This window comes from Scyliorhinus torazame, chromosome 21 (genome assembly GCF_047496885.1).
Source record: "Scyliorhinus torazame isolate Kashiwa2021f chromosome 21, sScyTor2.1, whole genome shotgun sequence".
NCBI lineage: Eukaryota > Metazoa > Chordata > Chondrichthyes > Carcharhiniformes > Scyliorhinidae > Scyliorhinus > Scyliorhinus torazame.
This window is the reverse complement of record NC_092727.1, coordinates 69,734,070-69,751,563: the sequence shown is the minus strand read 5'-3', so window position 1 is coordinate 69,751,563 and position 17,494 is coordinate 69,734,070. Positions and strand designations below refer to the sequence as shown.

The following is a 17,494-nucleotide window of genomic DNA, read 5'->3' as shown; positions in this document are numbered from 1 at the left end:
CTCTATCTCCCTCTCTCTCGATCTCTCTCCCTCTCTCTCTCCCTCTCTCTGTCTCTACTATCTCCTTTTCTCTATCTTCCCTTTATCTCCACTCTCTCTCTCTCCCTCTCCCTCTCTTTGTGTCCTGACTCTAACTGGGTCCCTATTGTTCCCTTAGGTCCGCTCCAGTTCCATTGCCCAGGACGCTGATCAGAACTATGACTACGCCAGTAACAGTGTTATTCTGCACTTGGACGCAGGAGATGAGGTTTACATCAAGCTGGATGGTGGGAAGGCTCATGGAGGAAACTACAACAAGTACAGCACCTTCTCGGGATTTATAATTTACACCGACTGAGGGAGCATCAGGATTCATTCCGGTTCAAGGTGCCGTTTGGCTCGAATCAGTGCAGTCGCTGGAATGGGGCCAGCGGTTCTCAGACATTGGGAAAGGCTGGGGAGGGGTCTGACCTCACTAACTCTTAGTCTGTTAAGAATATTTATCTGATCAATTGATTCCTTTTTGAGGCTTGGGTTGCCGGTGTTGCTGCACCCGGCTGGTTTTTATTGGAGAGTTTCCGGTAGTGATGTTGGATTTGGATGATGCTCAATCAGCTCTGGTACCTATTGCGATTAAAACTCTGTAATGCGACAGAAATCTACCAGGGCCCCATTTCTAAAGCAAGTTAAATTAATATCACCATCACTATCTCTCCTGATAAAAATGGGAGTCGAACCCAAGGTAGTTTATCTCTCAGGATAGACAGGCCAGCCAGGATAGACCAGGGAGAGTCCTGACCATTTCTGTTGTATTTTATTGTGTTCAGATTTTTTTGGTTTTGATATCTGAAGATTAGTATCAGCCTTTCGATCCATTGCACCTAATTTTAGAGTAAGAGTGGATGTGAGCTATTCCCATTTGCCCTTAATGTCTTGATGAGCTGCACAAGAAAATTGGTTCAATCCCCCAGGGTTTCTAGATGCATCTATTGTGGGTCTCATGTGGGATCAAAATTGGATTAATTCAAGATGATTACATAGAATCCAAGATGATCCCATTTTCTGCCTATATAATTGTAGGAACAGAAATCCTGAGCATTGGATCCTGTCTTGCAATGACATTTACAAATGGAGCCATTGTGATAGGTTGAAGCTATCTGGCCATATTTAATTTTATATTCCCTCTGCTGCCTTTCGGATTCTCAGCAGCCTTTGACCCTTTGGTTGTGCAGCTGGAATCCTGATGAACATCCACACTGAGGTTACGCATGAGATACTGCTCCATCCTAGCTTTATGGAGCAGGAACGGGTCTAGGCGTGTCCTGTCCCACTGCATGTCATTGAGGAGAATTCACACAACTTTATGGCCAGGAATGTCCCGATGGCAACTTGCAGCACTCTCAAAAGCTGACAGACTGCTCACAAGTCATCTCAGGTCCTGAAACATTCGGCTAATTCCTGTACACTTTAACCAAGTTCCTTCAAACATAATGTCAGTTCCAACATACAAGTTTCCAGGTAGAAACACCTTAATCCAGTAATTTATGTATTGGTCCAGTACCACACACTTCCCCTCCATCCCACTTCAGTCCAATATCATCCCGCATTATTTCAGTTCCATCATACATTTGTCCCATTCTTTCAATATTAGTCCATTGTCTTTACAATTCAGTCCACCTTCCTCACAGTCAGTCAAATTCCTCAAGCGTTTGTTCAGTTCCTTCACACGCCAGTCCAGCTGTATTACGCAACAGTCCAGTTCCTCACACGAAACATCCAATTCTTCAAATCTTAGTCCAGATTCTTAAACATGAGTCCAATTCCTCACACTTTAGCCCCAATCCAATATTTCTCACATTGGTCCAATGCCTTCATACTTTAGTCCAGTTCTTTTTACTTCAGCCCAATTTTTTTTTCATAATTTAGTCAGGGTTCCTCACATATTAAATGAGCTCTTCACATTTTAGTCCAGTTGTGCATGCTTTTCATCCAGATCATCGCAAATGAGTAATGTACATCAAATATTAATCCAGTTCTTCAAAAATTAGCCATATATTCCTCAAATTAATCCAATGTTTTCATACCTTCGTCCAGTTCTCCTTACTTTATCCCAGCTTTTGACAATATCATCCCATTCCTGACATATTAAACAAACACTTCACACTTTAGTCCATTTCTTCACAAATTACTAAAATTCAACAAGCAGGAGTACACTTTTCTCAAACACTAGTCAGATCTTTTCAAATTAGGCACAGTCAGAGAGTCATTATGGTGCTATGGTGGCACAGCGGTTAGTACTGCTGCCTCACAATGCCAGGGACCTAGTTTTGATTCCAGCCTGGGGTCTGTGTGTGTGACGTTTGCATGTTCTCCCTGTGTCTATGTGAGTTTTCACCGGGTGCTCCGGATTCCTCCCACAGTCCATAGACGTGCAGGTTCGGTGGATTGGCTAAGTTAAATTGCCCCTTAGCTTGTCTGTGTGTGTGTGTGTGTGTGTGTGAGTGTGGCTTTGCTTAATGTGGTGTTATACCCTTCAAGCTATAACCCCGTGGCAACAGACTGGCGACCTGTTCCAGAAATAATTAGCTACAGAAACAGACAAAAAGTCTGACCTATGAACCATGAGGGTACGGAAAGGTGGAGAGAGAGAGTCATTACACTGCAGAAGTAGGGCCTTTAGCTCCTCTAGATCCTGTCAGGTCTCTGTTGAGCAAATCAGTCACTCAGATTCTCCCACTCTATCGCCAGGATATTATAAGTTTATTTCCAATTTAGAAGTTGTACTTTAGGTTATTTCTTGCTCTTCTCCATTATGATGATCATTTTCCCCAAGTGCTCTCCCCCATCACTGGACCCATATGGTCCCATTCATTCCCAGCAGTAGATTCAGAAACATCTTCAATATTTCATAGAATTTACAGGGCAGAAGGAGGCCATTCGGCCCATCGAGTCTGCACGGCTCTTGGAAAGAGCACCCTACCCAAGCCCACCCCTCCACTCGATCCCCATAACCCAGTAACCCCACCCAACACGAAGGGCAATTTTGGACATTAAAGGCAATTTAACAGGGCCAATCCACCTAACCTACACATCTTTGGACTGTGGGAGGAAACCGGAGCACCCGGAGGAAACCCATGCACACACGGGGAGAACGTGCAGACTCCGCACAGGCAGTGACCCAAGCCGGGAATCGAACCTGGGACTCTGGAGCTGTGAAGCAGTTGTGCTAACCACTATGCTACCGTGCTGACCCAATTTGAATGAGAAAATATTGGTCAAATATGTTCTCCTTAGCACATTTCAGAAATTCCTCCCCTTTCTTATACTTTACCCTTACCACAATTGATATTTGGGTAATTAAAACTCTACGAAATCACCACTCTATATAGTTCTTGCACACCTGTGTAATTGTGAATTCTACAATATCACCACTCTATCATAGTTCTTGCACACCTGTATAATTGTGAATTCTACAATATCACCACTCTATATAGTTTTTGCACACCTGTGTAATTGTCACTTTAGCTCCCTCAGACTGTTTGGAGGCCGAAAGAATAGAACCCAGAAACATAGAAAATAGGATCCTGCTCTGCCATTCATTATGATCATCCAATTGAATATCCTGTTCCCGCCTTCCGCCAATATAATTTGATCCCTTTAGTGGCAAGTGCTATATCTAATTGTTTTTTGAAAACATACAATGTTTTAGAACATAGAACATTACAGCGCAGTACAGGCCCTTCGGCCCTCGATGTTGCGCCGACCTGTGAAACCACTCTAAAGCCCATCTACACTATTCCCTTATTGTCCATATGTCTATCCAATGACCATTTGAATGTCCTTAGTGTTGGCGAGTCCACTACTGTTGCAGGCAGGGCATTCCACGCCCTTACTACTCTCTGAGTAAAGAACCTACCTCTGACATCTGTCTTATATCTACCTCCCCTCAATTTAAAGGTATGTCCCCTCGTGCTAGACATCACCATTTGAGGAAAAAGGCTCTCACTGTCCACCCTATCCAATCCTCTGATCATCTTGTATGCCTCAATTAAGTCACCTCTTAACCTTCTTCTCTCTAACGAAAACAGCCTCAAGTCCCTCAGGCTTTCCTCAGAAGATCTTCCCTCCTTACCTGGCAACATTCTAGTAAATCTCCTCTGCACCCTTTCCAATGCTTCCACATCCTTCCTATAATGCGGCGACCAGAATTGCATGCAATACTCCAAATGCGGCCGCACCAGAGTGTTGTATAGCTGCAACATGACCTCATGGCTCCTAAACTCAATCCCTCTACCAATAAAAGCTAACACACCGTACGCCTTCTTAACAACCCTCTCAACCTGGGTGGCAACTTTCAGGGATCTATGTACATGGACACTGAGATCTCTCTGCTCATCCACACTGCCAAGAATCTTACCATTAGTCCAGTACTCAGTCTTCCTGTTATTCCTTCCAAAATGAATCACCTCACACTTTTCTGCATTAAACTCCATTTGCCACCTCTCAGCCCAGCACTGCAGCTTATCTATGTCCCTCTGTAACTTGGCCTCAACTACTTTCTGTGATAGCGAATTCCACAGGCTGACTACTCTCTGGGTGAAGACATTTCTCTTCATTTCAGTCCTAACTGGTCTACCCTGTATCCTCAGACTGTGACCCCTGTTCTGGACCCCCCCCCCCCCTTCCCCAACGTTGGGAACATCCTTCCTGCATTTACCCTGTCTAATCCTGTTATAATTTTATAGGTTTCTATGAGATCCCCCCTCATTTTTCAGAACTCCAGTGAATATAATCTTAACCGACTCAATCTCTCCTCAGATGTCAGTTCGGCCATCCCAGAAATCATTCTGATAAACCTTCTCTGTACTCCCTCTATGACAAGAACATCCTTCCTCAGACAGGCAGATCAAAACTACACACAATTCTCCAGGAGTAGACTCATCAAGGCAGTCTGTATAACTGCAGCAAGACATCCCTGCTCCTGTACTTGAATCCTCTCGCTATGAAGGCTAATATACCATTTGCCTTCTAATAATAATAACCTTTTATTGTCACAAGTATGAAGTTACTGTGAAAAGCCCCTAGTCGCCACATTCCGCCGCCTGTTCGAGTAAGCTGGTACGGGAATTGAACCCGCGCTGCTGGCCTTGTTCTGCACCACAAACCAGCTGTCTAGCCCACTGAGCTAAACCAGCCCTTACCGCCCACTGTACCTGCATGCTTACCATCAGTGACTGGTGTATGAGGACACCCAGGTCTCATTCCCCACTCTCAATTTATAATCATTCAGATAATAATCTGCCTTCCTGTTTTTGCTACCAAAGTGGATAACCTCACATTTATCCACATTAAACTGCATCTGCCATACATTCACCCACTCATTCATCTTCTCCAAATCACACTGATGCATTTCTGCATCCTCCTCACAGCTCACCAGCCCACCCAGCTTTGTGTCATCTGCAAATTTTGAGATATTACATTTAGTTCCCTCATCTAAATCATTAATATACATTGTGAATAGCTAGGGTCCTAGCACTGATCCTTGCGATACCCCACTAGTCACTGCCTGCCATTCAGAAAAGTACCCGCTTATTCCTACTTTTTGTTTCCTGTCTGCCAATCAGATTCTATCCATCTCAATACACTACTCCAATCCCATGCGCTTTAATTTTACACGCGAATCTCTTATGTGTGTCTTTGTTGAAAGCCTTCCGAAAGTGCAAATAAAACCATGTCCACCGGCTCCCCTCATCAACTCTGCTAGTTACATCCTTGAAGAATTTTATTGGATTTGTCCAGCATGATTTCCCTTCTGTAAATCCATGCCGACTCTGTCCAATCCTGCCATTGTTTTCTAAGTGCTCTGCTATAAAATCTATGATAACGGACTCCCAAATTTTTGCCACTCCGATGTCAGGCTGTCTGGTCTATAATTCCTTTTTTTTCTCTCTACCTCCCTTTATAGATAGAGAGGTTACATTAGCTATCCTCCAATCTGTAGGAATTTTATTATTTTTTGAAGCAGGCAATTGTAGAATTTGATTAATGCCCTGAATCAATTTGTTTCAAGATTACTACTACATGTTTGATCAGCTTGTACATTTTAAGTAGGACCTAAGCTGCATACTATTAAAATAAAATAAACTGCATTATATAACCCACAACAAAATACACTGAATTGAGACTCCAAATTCAAAAGAGCCAAGACATTTACTTTAAAGGATTTGGGGTTTCACTTCCACACTCCCTGCAAAATAAATTCTGTTCCCTGGAATTACAAATATTCTTATTCCCCGAATAAAGACAGTTCTGTTGTATCTGGTCATCATTCTACTCGAGTTTTAAAGTCAAGAATACGCCCAGGAGCATGATTACTCCTTTTTGCTTATCCGCTTTAACTAAGTGACTTCTGTTCCTACTCCCTCAAGGACACTCTGTTTTCAGCTGATCAACTCTGTGACCCCCACCTCCTTTATTCACTTCCCTATCTTTTGGTATGACTCTCTGATTGTGCCTAATTTGGGAAGATCTGGGTAATGTTTGAAAAATTGTACAACTGCTTGTTGAACTTTAGTAATTTGAGAAGAACTGGACTAAAGTGCTTAATATGTACGGAACAGGATGATATAGAACCACAGAGTCCCAACAGTACAGAAGAGGGTAATTCGGCCTATCGAGTATGCGCTGACCCTCTGAAAGAGCACCCTACCTATGCCCACTCCCCTGCCCTACCCCAATAACCCCATCTAATGCACATCTTTGGATGAAATCGGAGCATGGAGAGGAAACCCATGCATACATGGGGAGAAAGTGCCAACTCCACACAGCACCCAAGGCCGGAATTGAACCCGGGTCCCTGGCGCTGTGAGGCGGCTGTGCTAGCCACTGTGCCACCGTATGGTATGCCTTAGTAACATAAAGACAAAAACTAAGGCATGCCATATGGCAAAGATCTGTGGCAGGCTGCAAGATTGGAAAACTTTTAATGAACAACAAAGGGTTACTAAAAAATAATATAAAAAACAAAGGTAAATTACAAAAGAAAACTCGCACAAAACATAAAAAAGGACAACAAAAGCTTCTGTAAGTATATAAAAGGGAAAGTGAATATTGGTCCCTTGGAGGATGAGACTGGGGAGTTGATAGTGGAAACACGGAAATGGCAGAGACACTAAATCAATATTTTGCCTCAGTTTTCATGGTGGAGGACATTAGTACCATCCCAATTGTAACAGGTAAAGCAGAGGGAATAGAAAGGGAGGAACTTAGGACAATCATCATCAATAGAGAAAAAGTACTAAACAAACTGTTGAGATTGAAGGCAGACACGTCCCCAGGCCCAAAAGCCTACACCCTAGGGTCTTAAAGGAAGAGGCAGGATTGTTTCTAATATTCCTAAATTCCCTGGATGAGGGAAATGTTCCAGTGGATTGGAGAAATGCTAATGTAACACCCTTATTCAAAAAGGGAGGGAGGTGGAAATTAGGAAACCATAAACCAGTTATCTTAACATCTATCACTGGGAAATTGTTGGAAACCATTATTAAGAGAGAAATAACAGGATATTTGGAAAGTCAAAATGCAATCCATTAGAGTCAGCATAGTTTTATGACGGGTAAATCGTGTTTGACTAATTTACTAGAGTTCTTCAAAGATGTAACCAGCCCAGTGGATAATGGGGATCCTGTAGATGTAGTACATCTGGACTTCCAGAAGGCATTTTATAATGTGCCGCATAAAAGGTTAATACACAAGGTAAGATTACATGCGGTTAGGGGTAATTTATTAGCTTGGATAGAGGACTGGTTAACCAAGAAAAAGCAGAGAGTTGGGATAAATGGGTCTTTTTCTGGATGGCAAGATGTAACTAGTGGGGTGCCACAGGGTTCGGTCCTCAGGCCCCAGCTGTTTACAATCTATATTAATGACTTGGATACAGGGATAGAAGGTTCTGTAGCCAGATTTGCAGATGACACAAAAATAGGTGGGATAGTAAGTTGCAAGGTGAGATCAGCCATGATTATATTGAATGGCGGAGCGGACTCGAGGGGCTGAATTACCTCATCTTACTCCTAGTTCTTTTGTTCTTTTCTGAACACTTTGTATCTTTGAATATTAAGCACTCAGTCCTCACCATTTTTAAGCCACGGTCCTATTATTCCCGAATGCCATTTTGCACGTGCAGCTCATAAAAGGTCTTCACCACACTTGGTGCATTTACCTACATAAATTCTAAACCTGCCTTCATATTTCTCATAGTCCTTCTTAGTGTCATCCTGCTAATATAATTCTACTTCCTTGTCTGATACTGTCCAACACTCTCACTTCTTTTATATACCTTATTCCTCTTTCTACTTGATATGGCAATGTGTTTGAACCCTCCCTCATCACATTAGTGAACTTCATAAGGGCATTTGTCCCAATCCTGTTGAGCTGCCGAGGTTCCTTCCTGGTTGAACAAAGTCTGAGCATTGGACCTCAATACCTGTCTTCTCTCTGTCATTGGTACCAATGTACATCACAGCCTCTGGCACAGTCTTTTTCTCTGGTGGAATATTCTGTACCTTCCCCATGTTATCCTTCACCCTGGCACAGGGAGGCAACACACCATGTGGCACTCATAAATGATGATAACAGAACTGCCTGTCTCTCCCCCTAATTATGGAATAATTTATAACAACTGCATTTCTACACTTTGCTATTTCCCACCAATTGTTGACCCGGGTGGGATCGCACCTTTGCAAGGTGTTGTCATTCCCAACAGCCTTGAATACTGGGTACTGGTTTGAGAGTGGCAAACACCCCAAAGGCCCTTCCTATTCTTCCTGCTGACCATCCATCCATCTACTATTCTGACTTCTCACTGCCTCTGGGGTGGCCACAACCTGGAATATACAATCCAGGAAACTCTCATCCTCCCTGAAGCTCCACAGTGACTCCAGCTGCTCTACAAGCTCAGAAATCCTGGGATCAAGCAGCTGGAGACATCTCCGACACCCGTGGTCTCCCAAGACATGCAAAGTGTCCCGAGGGTCCCACAATATGATGAAATTGCAGGCAATAGGTCCCAGCTGCCATTCATGATCCAAAAAGTTAGTCCAATTCTTCACTCATTCAACGACCACTTCTACACATTTTGTCCAGTTCCTTCAAGAGATTAGCTCAGGTCCTTCACACATTCGTCCATTTTTCCGCAAATTAGACCAGTTCATTCACAATTTTGGCCCCTTTCTCACACAAATCCAATTCCTCAGATGTTGGTCCTATTCCTTACCACTTTACTACAGTGTAACCACATTTTAGTCCAGTTCCATCACACTTTTCTCTTGTTGTTTACAGGTTAGTTGAGCACTGTCACACCTTAGACCAGCTCCTTCACAACTTGTCCAGTTTCCTCACAAACTAGTCCAGTTCCTAGCATATTAGTGCAGTTCTTCATCAACGATAAGACCATAGACATAGGAGCAGAATTAGGCCACTCGGCCCATCGAGTCTTCTCCGCCATTCAAGCATGGCTGATATTTTTCTCATCCCCATTCTCTGCCTCTCCCCATAACCCCTGATCTCCTTATTAATCAAGAACCTATCTATCTCTGTCTTAAAGACACTCAGTGATTTGGACTCCACAGCCTTCCGGCAAAGTGTTCCACAGATTCACCACCCTCTGGCTGAAGAAATTCCTCTTCATCTCTGTTTTAAAGGATCGTCCCTTTAGTCTGAGATGGTGTCCTCTGGTTCTAGTTTTTCCTACAAGTGGAAACATCCTCTCCACATCCACTCTATCCAGGCCTCACAGTATCCTGTAAGTTTCAATAAGATCCTCCTTCATCCTTCTAAACGTCAACGAGTACTGATCCAGAGTCCTCAACCGTTCCTCATACGACAAGCTTTTCATTCCAGGGATCATTCTTGTGAACCTCCTCTGGACTCTTTCCAAGGCCAGCACATCCTTCCTTAGATACGGGGCCTAAAACTTCTCACAATACTCTAAATGGCATCTGACCAGAGCCTTATACAGCCTCAGAAGTACATCCCTGGTCTTGTATTCTAGCCCTCTTGACATGAATGCTAACTTTGCATTTGCCTTCTTAACTGCCGACTGAACCTGCATGTTAACCTTAAGAGAATCATGAACAAGGACTCCCAAGTTCTTTGTGCTTCTGCTTTCCGAAGCATTTTCCCATTTAGAAAATAGTCTATGCCTAAATTCCTCCTTCCAAAGTGCATAACCTCACACTTTTCCACATTGTATTTCATTTGTCACTTCATTGCCCACTCTCCTAGCCTGTCCAAATCCTTCTGCAGCCCTCTTGCTTCCTCAATACTACCTGTCCCTCTACAGATTGTTGTATCATCTGCAAACTTAGCAGCAGTGCCTTCAGTTCCTTCTTCCAAGTTATTAATGTATATCGTGAAATGTTTTGGTCCCAGCACAGACCCCATGAGGCACACCACTAGTCACCGGCTGCCATCCTGAAAAATACTCCTTTATCCCCACTCTCTGCCTTCTGCCAGTCAGCCATCCTCTATCCATGCCAGCATCTTACCTTTAACACCATCCAATTTCATACACAGTTTTTCAGAAATTGGTTCAATTCCTCACTCAATTGGATCAGTTCTACATAGATTATTCTAGTTTTTAAAATATTTATTCATTGACGGGACTTGGGCTTCACTGGCTCCGCCAGCATTTATTGCCCATCGCGAGTTGCCCTTGAGAAGGTGGTGGTGAACTGCTGCAGTCCCTGAGATGTAGATGTCCCCACAGTGCTGTTAGATAGGTGGTTTCAAAATTTTGACCCAGCGACAGTGAAGGAACGGTGATATCTTTCCAAGTGAGGATTGGCTATGAGGGGGACTTGCAAATGGTGATAACCCCATGTGTCTGCTGCCCTTGTCCTTCTAGATTATAGAGGTCACGGATTTGGAAGATCCTGTCTAAGGAACCTTGGTGAGTTCCTGCAATGCATCTTGTAGCCTCACGGTTGCACACTTTCGTCCAGCTCTTCACGCATTGCTCCCGTTCCATAAATCTTTGCCCTTTTCCTTCACACACTTATTTAGTTCTTCACACATCATTCCAGTTCCTTTGCAAATTTGTCTAGTTTACTTTCAAATTCACCTGTTAGCTCAGTTCCTTCAAAAATCATTCCAGCTCCTTCACCCTGCAATTCAGTTCTTCAAACATTAGCTGGGTTAGAGTCATAATGTCAAAGTGTCATTACAGCAGAAATGCCCCTCAAGTGCATGCCGGCTCTCTATAGAGCAATCAAATCCTGTTCCCCCACTCCACCCAAAGCCCTGCAAGTCTCTCCCTTTCAAGTACCCCAAGGATTTGTTCCTTCAGAATTACCTCTTTGCCTTTTGTTCCATTACATCTTCATCATTTAACCTCCCTTAGTCTCTAACCTATCCCTGACCTTCCCTGTTGCTCAAACTGACCCTCCCCATCACATTTCTGCCTCTCTTCAGTTCCATAAGAGTCATATCGGACTCAAAACATGAACTCTCTTTCTGTCTCCACAGATGCTGCCAGGTCTGCTGAGTTTTTCAGCACTTGCTGTTTTTATTTCAGATCTCATCCGTTTGCTTCAGATTCTATTGCAGTTCTTTACCATATTGGTCAATGTCGAACAATGTCGAACAGTTCATTCACACATTGATGGACTACCAACACATATTCGTCCAATTATTCACATTGAATTCAATTCCTCACACTTTAGTCCAGTTCCCATTTGGAAATGAAAATTCACAACAAAACAGTTGAACAAATGTGGAATAATTAATATTGGTTAAAGGTAAGTTGTGTTTATCTAATTCAGGCTTGTCCAACCTTTTCACACGGTGGCGGGGAATATTTACACTTTTTTCTCACACAAAGGGTCGATAAGCAAAGTTTGGGACGATAAGGTTCAGCACATCAAATGTAAATATTTTTAAAAGCTGAATTATGAAAATAAACAACTTACTGAACAAAACAACGTCAAAGCAATAAATTGTTAATAAATAATAGTGATTATTGAACTGAAAGGGTGAGAGTTTCTGTGTCCAGCTCACTCTACATCTTGGGTATTCACTGACTTTCACTGAAAATGTGTGTTAGGTATGTCAGGATGAAGGTGAATGAGAACCCTAAGACTGTAAGTGAGCCGAACACTCACTCACCCCTCACAAACACACACACACTCAGCTCTCACACACACACACACATTCACCCCTCACACACACGCATTTACCCCTCACACACACACATTCACCCCACACACACACACACATTCACCCCTAACACACTCACCCCTCACACTTGCACCTCACACACCCACCCCCCTCACACCCACGCCTCACACACTCACCCCTCACACACTCACCCCTCACCCCTCTCACACTCACCCCTCTCCCCTCTCACACACATTCACACACCCCTCACACACATACCCCGCTCGCACACACTCACCCTGTGGTGATATGCATCACTGTATATACACAAGGGGTTAATGTAAATACACTACAAGTAAGTAACCACTAGAGGGAGCACCAGAGACGTCATGACATGCAGACGTACAGCTAATGAACACATAGAATAAGACACAACCAATGGGCAGTCAAGGCACCCAGAGGTGACACTACCACAAGGGGGCATTACACAACCCATATAAAGGACAGGGCACACATGCTCTGTCTCTTTCCACAGGCGACACTTAGAGAGTAGGACAGGGGCAGATCAGAAGCATCACACCCACCACGTGGCTTAGAGCAGACTGGTTAGTTAGACTGAGTTACTATGGCAAGATTAGCAGGAGAATCGAACTCATAGAGAACTGTGCTAATGGTTCAATAAATCACATTGAACTTACTTCAAAGTCTGGAGTATCTGTTGGTCAAAGCTGCATCGAGTTGCAACCTGTATTATCCCAGAGTACATAACACATCGCACCCCTCAGAAACACACACACTCAGCTCTCACACTCTCTCCTCTCACACACACATACACACATGCACCACTCTCTCTCTTTCTCACACATACACACACACTCCTCTCTCACACACACAAACCTCACTCACACACACTCACCCCTCACAAACACACACCACACAAACACACACACACTCACCCTCTCACATATACACTCACCTCTTACATTCACCTCTCACACTCTCCCCTCTCACACACACACGTGCCCCTATTTCTCTCTCTCTCTCACACACACACTCCAGCTCACTCCACATCTTGGGTGTTCACTGACTCTCACTGAGAATGTGTGCTAGGTATGGTCAGGATGAAGGTGAATGAGAACCCTAAGACTGTAAGTGAGCCGACCACTCACTCACCCCTCACAAACGCACACACGCTCCTCTCTCACACACACTGTGTGAGGGGTGAGTGGGAGGGGAGAGTGTGTGTTTGGCTCACTCGCAGTCTTAGGGTTCTCATTCACACACAGACCCCTCACACACACAGATCCCTCCCATACCCACACGCTGACCTCTTACACACACACACTCTCCCCTCACACATACACTCACCTCTCACTGTGTTTTTTTCTTTTTGTCTATTTTTTTTCTCTCTCTCTCTCACACACACACACACACAAAGAGACTTTGTGGGCTGCTGGTTGGACAAGCCAGATCTAATCTGATTGATTTTTTTGATGAGATAACAGAGAGGGTTGATGAGGGTCTAGTGTTTGATGTGATGTACATGGACCATAGGGGACCTTGAGCTGCTCTGGCTGGGTTCAATTAGGTGATTTTCCAACATGTATTTGATTTCTGCCTTCACATCAACCTATTTCTCTGAACCCAAGCGGTAAGGATGTTGTTTTATAGAAGAGGATTCTCCAAAATCCGCATTGAGTATGGCTAAGATTGCACATCCGGGTTTGCCCCAACAAGCTCTTTTGGATGTTGTGAGATGACTTGTTAGGTTTTTTGTTGTCTAAATATGAAAACATGGTATCCAAACACCCTAATAGTTCAGTGTTAGCTAATTGGATAATAGGAGGTTCAATTTGAGAATTGCCTGGGCTTCTTTCTGCCTTACCCTCGCTATCTCCTTCATCCTCCAGTGTCCTGACATATCTGTTTTTGCTCACCCTCATCCTAGTGTTGCTATTGCTTCAACACAACCAAGTCTTTTCCTGCAATCTGGGGTGCTAATCATAGAACTAGTTGGACCAATCATTGTGATTAGTTCTCTGGACCACTGAACTGTACTTGTAGTTTCTCACCCTGTAAGGGCAGTAATACTAACACGTCATCCCCTGGTTGAAAGGTTCAGGTCTTGGCATGCTTGTTTGCCCTTTTGGTTTTGGTTATTTATGTGGTTATATGGATATTGTAGATCTACCCTAGACAATCTTGGACTCATCTTTGCATTTGCTGTTTCACCTTGCCACCTTGCAGGCTCTTCTGAGCTGCTCCTTGAACTCAGATACATCATCTACTGTGGAATGTTGATTCCTCTGTTCTGAAAACTTTTTTGTTATTAGTTTCTGAGGACCTCTCACCTTATGCCCATAAACTAACCTCAAAGGACTAGAGCTGGTAGACTCATTAGATGCACCACTAGTGGCAAACAAAAGTAATTCTCACCCCTTGTCCCAATCACGCGGATGGTCTTGACAGTCTACCCAAATCGGTTTGAGGGCCTGGTGGTATCGTTCAAAAGTTCCTTGAGTTTGTGGGTGGTATGCTGCAGACTGCAACTGGTTTACCTCCAGACTACTCATAACCTCCAGAAAAATGTTAGATGTGAAATTGGAACCTTGATCCATCTGGACCTTCGTGGATTATCCATATCAAGTAAAGAATTGGGTTAATTTCTCTAACTTTACCATGGCAGAAATTGTCCTCAAGGGAATGGTTCCTTGGAACTGAGTAGTCAGATCCAATATAGTGATTGTATATTGTTGTCCCACTTTTGCTTTTGGTTAAGGGTCCACACAGTCCACCAGCGCCCTACCAAATGGTTCTCAAAATACTGACATAAGAATTAGTGGTGCCAGGGTGATTGCAGGTTGTGGTTTTCTCACAATCTGGCATGTATGACACGTTTTACAAAACCTTATCACATCCTTGTGAAGCCTTGGCCGGTAAAAATGCTGATTTGTAGTGCGTGGGTCTTTCAGATCCCTACATGTCCTGCCACGGGAATTTCAGAAGCTATCCTTAATATTTTCTGATGACATGTGGGCGGTGCCACTACCTGATCAACTACTGTCCACTCTTTGTCAGCAGGTCTGTGAGGAGATCTCCACTTCCTCATCAGAATCAACATTGTTGAATCAACATCTGAACTCTTTTTGCTTCAGCTTTGAGCTGATTGGCTGTTTGTGCTACTTTATACTGAACTCTGAATCCACTTGCTGAGTCTCAATCAGAGAAGACTTACTGAACATTTCCATAGAACCATGGAATTTCTGCAGCGCAGAAGGAAGCCATTCGGCCCATCGAATCTGCACCGACCCTCCGAAAGAGCACCCTACCCACTCCCTGCCCTATCCCTGTACGCCCACCTAACTTACACATTCTTGGACTCTGAGGGAGAATTTAGCATGTCCAATCCACCTAACCTGCACATCTTTGGACTGTGGGAGAAAACCGGAGCACCCGGAGGAAACACACGCAGACACAGAAAGAAAATGCAAATTCCACACAGACCAGAATTGAAGCCAGGTCCCTGGCACTGTGAGGCAGAAGTACAAACTACTGTGCCACCGTGCTGTCCCAAATTCCCAAAGTAAGCTTCAGATAGTAAAATATCTGTTTATGGTGTCATTCTACCTCTGACAATGGAACCTATTTAGCCATTGCTTGGGTTACTACACAAGAAGTTAAAAATCCTGGAACCTTTTCCTGCAACTAATTTGTCTCCTTCATCTCACTTCGTCTCCCTGTAACTACTGGCAAAGCTACGACTTTCACTCTGAACAGACTTCTCGAGGAGTAAGTCAACTCCGTCTACAGACAAGCTATAAGTAACTCTTAATGTGACCATTCCAGACATTAGATCACACTCCGGGTGAATCCGATACAATCCCCACCAATATCATTCACTAAAACGTTAGCATTTAGTGAACTCGTTGGTGGAAAGGTCATACCTTGCCCCAAGTTTGAGTAGCCCCTGTATCCTTCAGTATAACTATAGATATATTTGCTTCACTTGAGGGATGAGGAGTTACTTTTCCTTTTGACAAGAATTCCCTGTAACTTTCAGGAATCTTGGGCGTCATTCTCCGACCCCCCAGCGGGTCGGAAAATGGCCGTTGGCTGCCGTGAATCCCGCCCCCGCCGGTTGCCGAAGCCTCCGGTACCGGATATTCGGCGGGGGCGGAAATCGGGCCGCGCCGGTTGGCGGGCCCCCCCACTGGATTCTCCGGCCCACATGGGCCGAAGTCCCGCCGATAAATTGCCTGTCCCGCCGGCGTAAATTAGAGCACCTATTTACCGGCAGGACAAGGCGGCGTGGGCGGGCTCAGGGGTCCTGGGGGGGGCGTGGGCCGATCTGACCCCGGGGGGTGCCCCCACGGTGGCCTGGCCCGCGATCGGGGCCCACCGATCCGCGGGCGGGCCTGTGCCGTGGGGGCACTCTTTCCCTTCCACCTCCGCAACGGTCTCCACCATGGCGGAGGCGGAAGAGACTCTCCCCACTGCGCATGCGCGGGAAAGTGTCAGCGGCCGCTGACGCTCCCGCGCATGCGCCGCCCCGACATGTCATTTCTGCGCCAGCTGGCGGGGCAACAAACGCCGTTTCCGCCAGCTGGCGGGGCGGAAATCCCTCCGGCGCCGGCCTAGCCCCTCAATGTTGGGGCTCGGCCCCCAAAGATGCGGAGCATTCCGCACCTTTGGGGCAGCGCGATGCCCGTCTGATTGGCGCCGTTTTGGGCGCCAGTCGGCGGACATCGCGCTGTTTGGGGAGAATTTTGCCCCTTGTTTCCCTCCCCCACACTCATGGCAGTGTTAGTACATAGCTTTACAGCTGCAGCAGAGATTCTGCTTGATCTGTAGTACTTTGGTTTGGCTGCTCCGGTTTCCTCCCACAGTCCAAAGATTGCAGGTTAGGTGGATTGGCCATGATAAATTGCTCATAACGTCCATAGGGTAGGTGGGGTTACAGGGATGGGGTGGGGGAGTAGGCCTGGGTAGGGTGTTCTTTCAGAGGGCTGGTGTAGACTCGATGGGCCAAATTGCCTCCTTCTGCACTGTAGGGATTCTATGATTTTATTCTATTCTATGATTCTGAAATTTCTGCCTGAATGCTTCAGGGATCAACTCCGAATCAGTGAGAGTAGCCTTTTTTGCCACCTCCTAATCTGCAGAAAACTCTTCAGAAAGCAAGGCATAAACATCTTGAGCTTCCAGTCAATCTGCCTAGCAGAAAAGCAATGCCCAGTTTTCTTTCTGCCATCCCATCTGCTTAGTTATCTATTAAAAGAAACAAAAAATGCCTCTACATTCCTTTCCTCAAACTTCAGCAGAACTTGCACAAATGTAAACAACACCCCACTGGGTCTTC

At 44.8% G+C, this 17,494-nt stretch overlaps 1 protein-coding gene across 2 annotated transcripts in view; it reads left to right on the top strand.

Annotated features, from left to right (window-relative positions):
* Positions 1-17,494, top strand: part of c1ql1l2 (complement component 1, q subcomponent-like 1-like 2) — an 84,014-nt gene that overhangs the window by 6,503 nt on the left and 60,017 nt on the right. Inside the window, exon 2 of one of the 2 annotated variants that reach the window (XM_072486926.1) lies at positions 158-366. In XM_072486926.1, the coding sequence (XP_072343027.1) occupies positions 158-337 (180 nt within the window). In that variant the 3' untranslated portion in view covers positions 338-366. Of the gene's footprint in view, positions 1-157; positions 16,415-17,494 lie in introns of those variants that run through there. The other variant, XM_072486925.1, reaches the window with a different exon arrangement.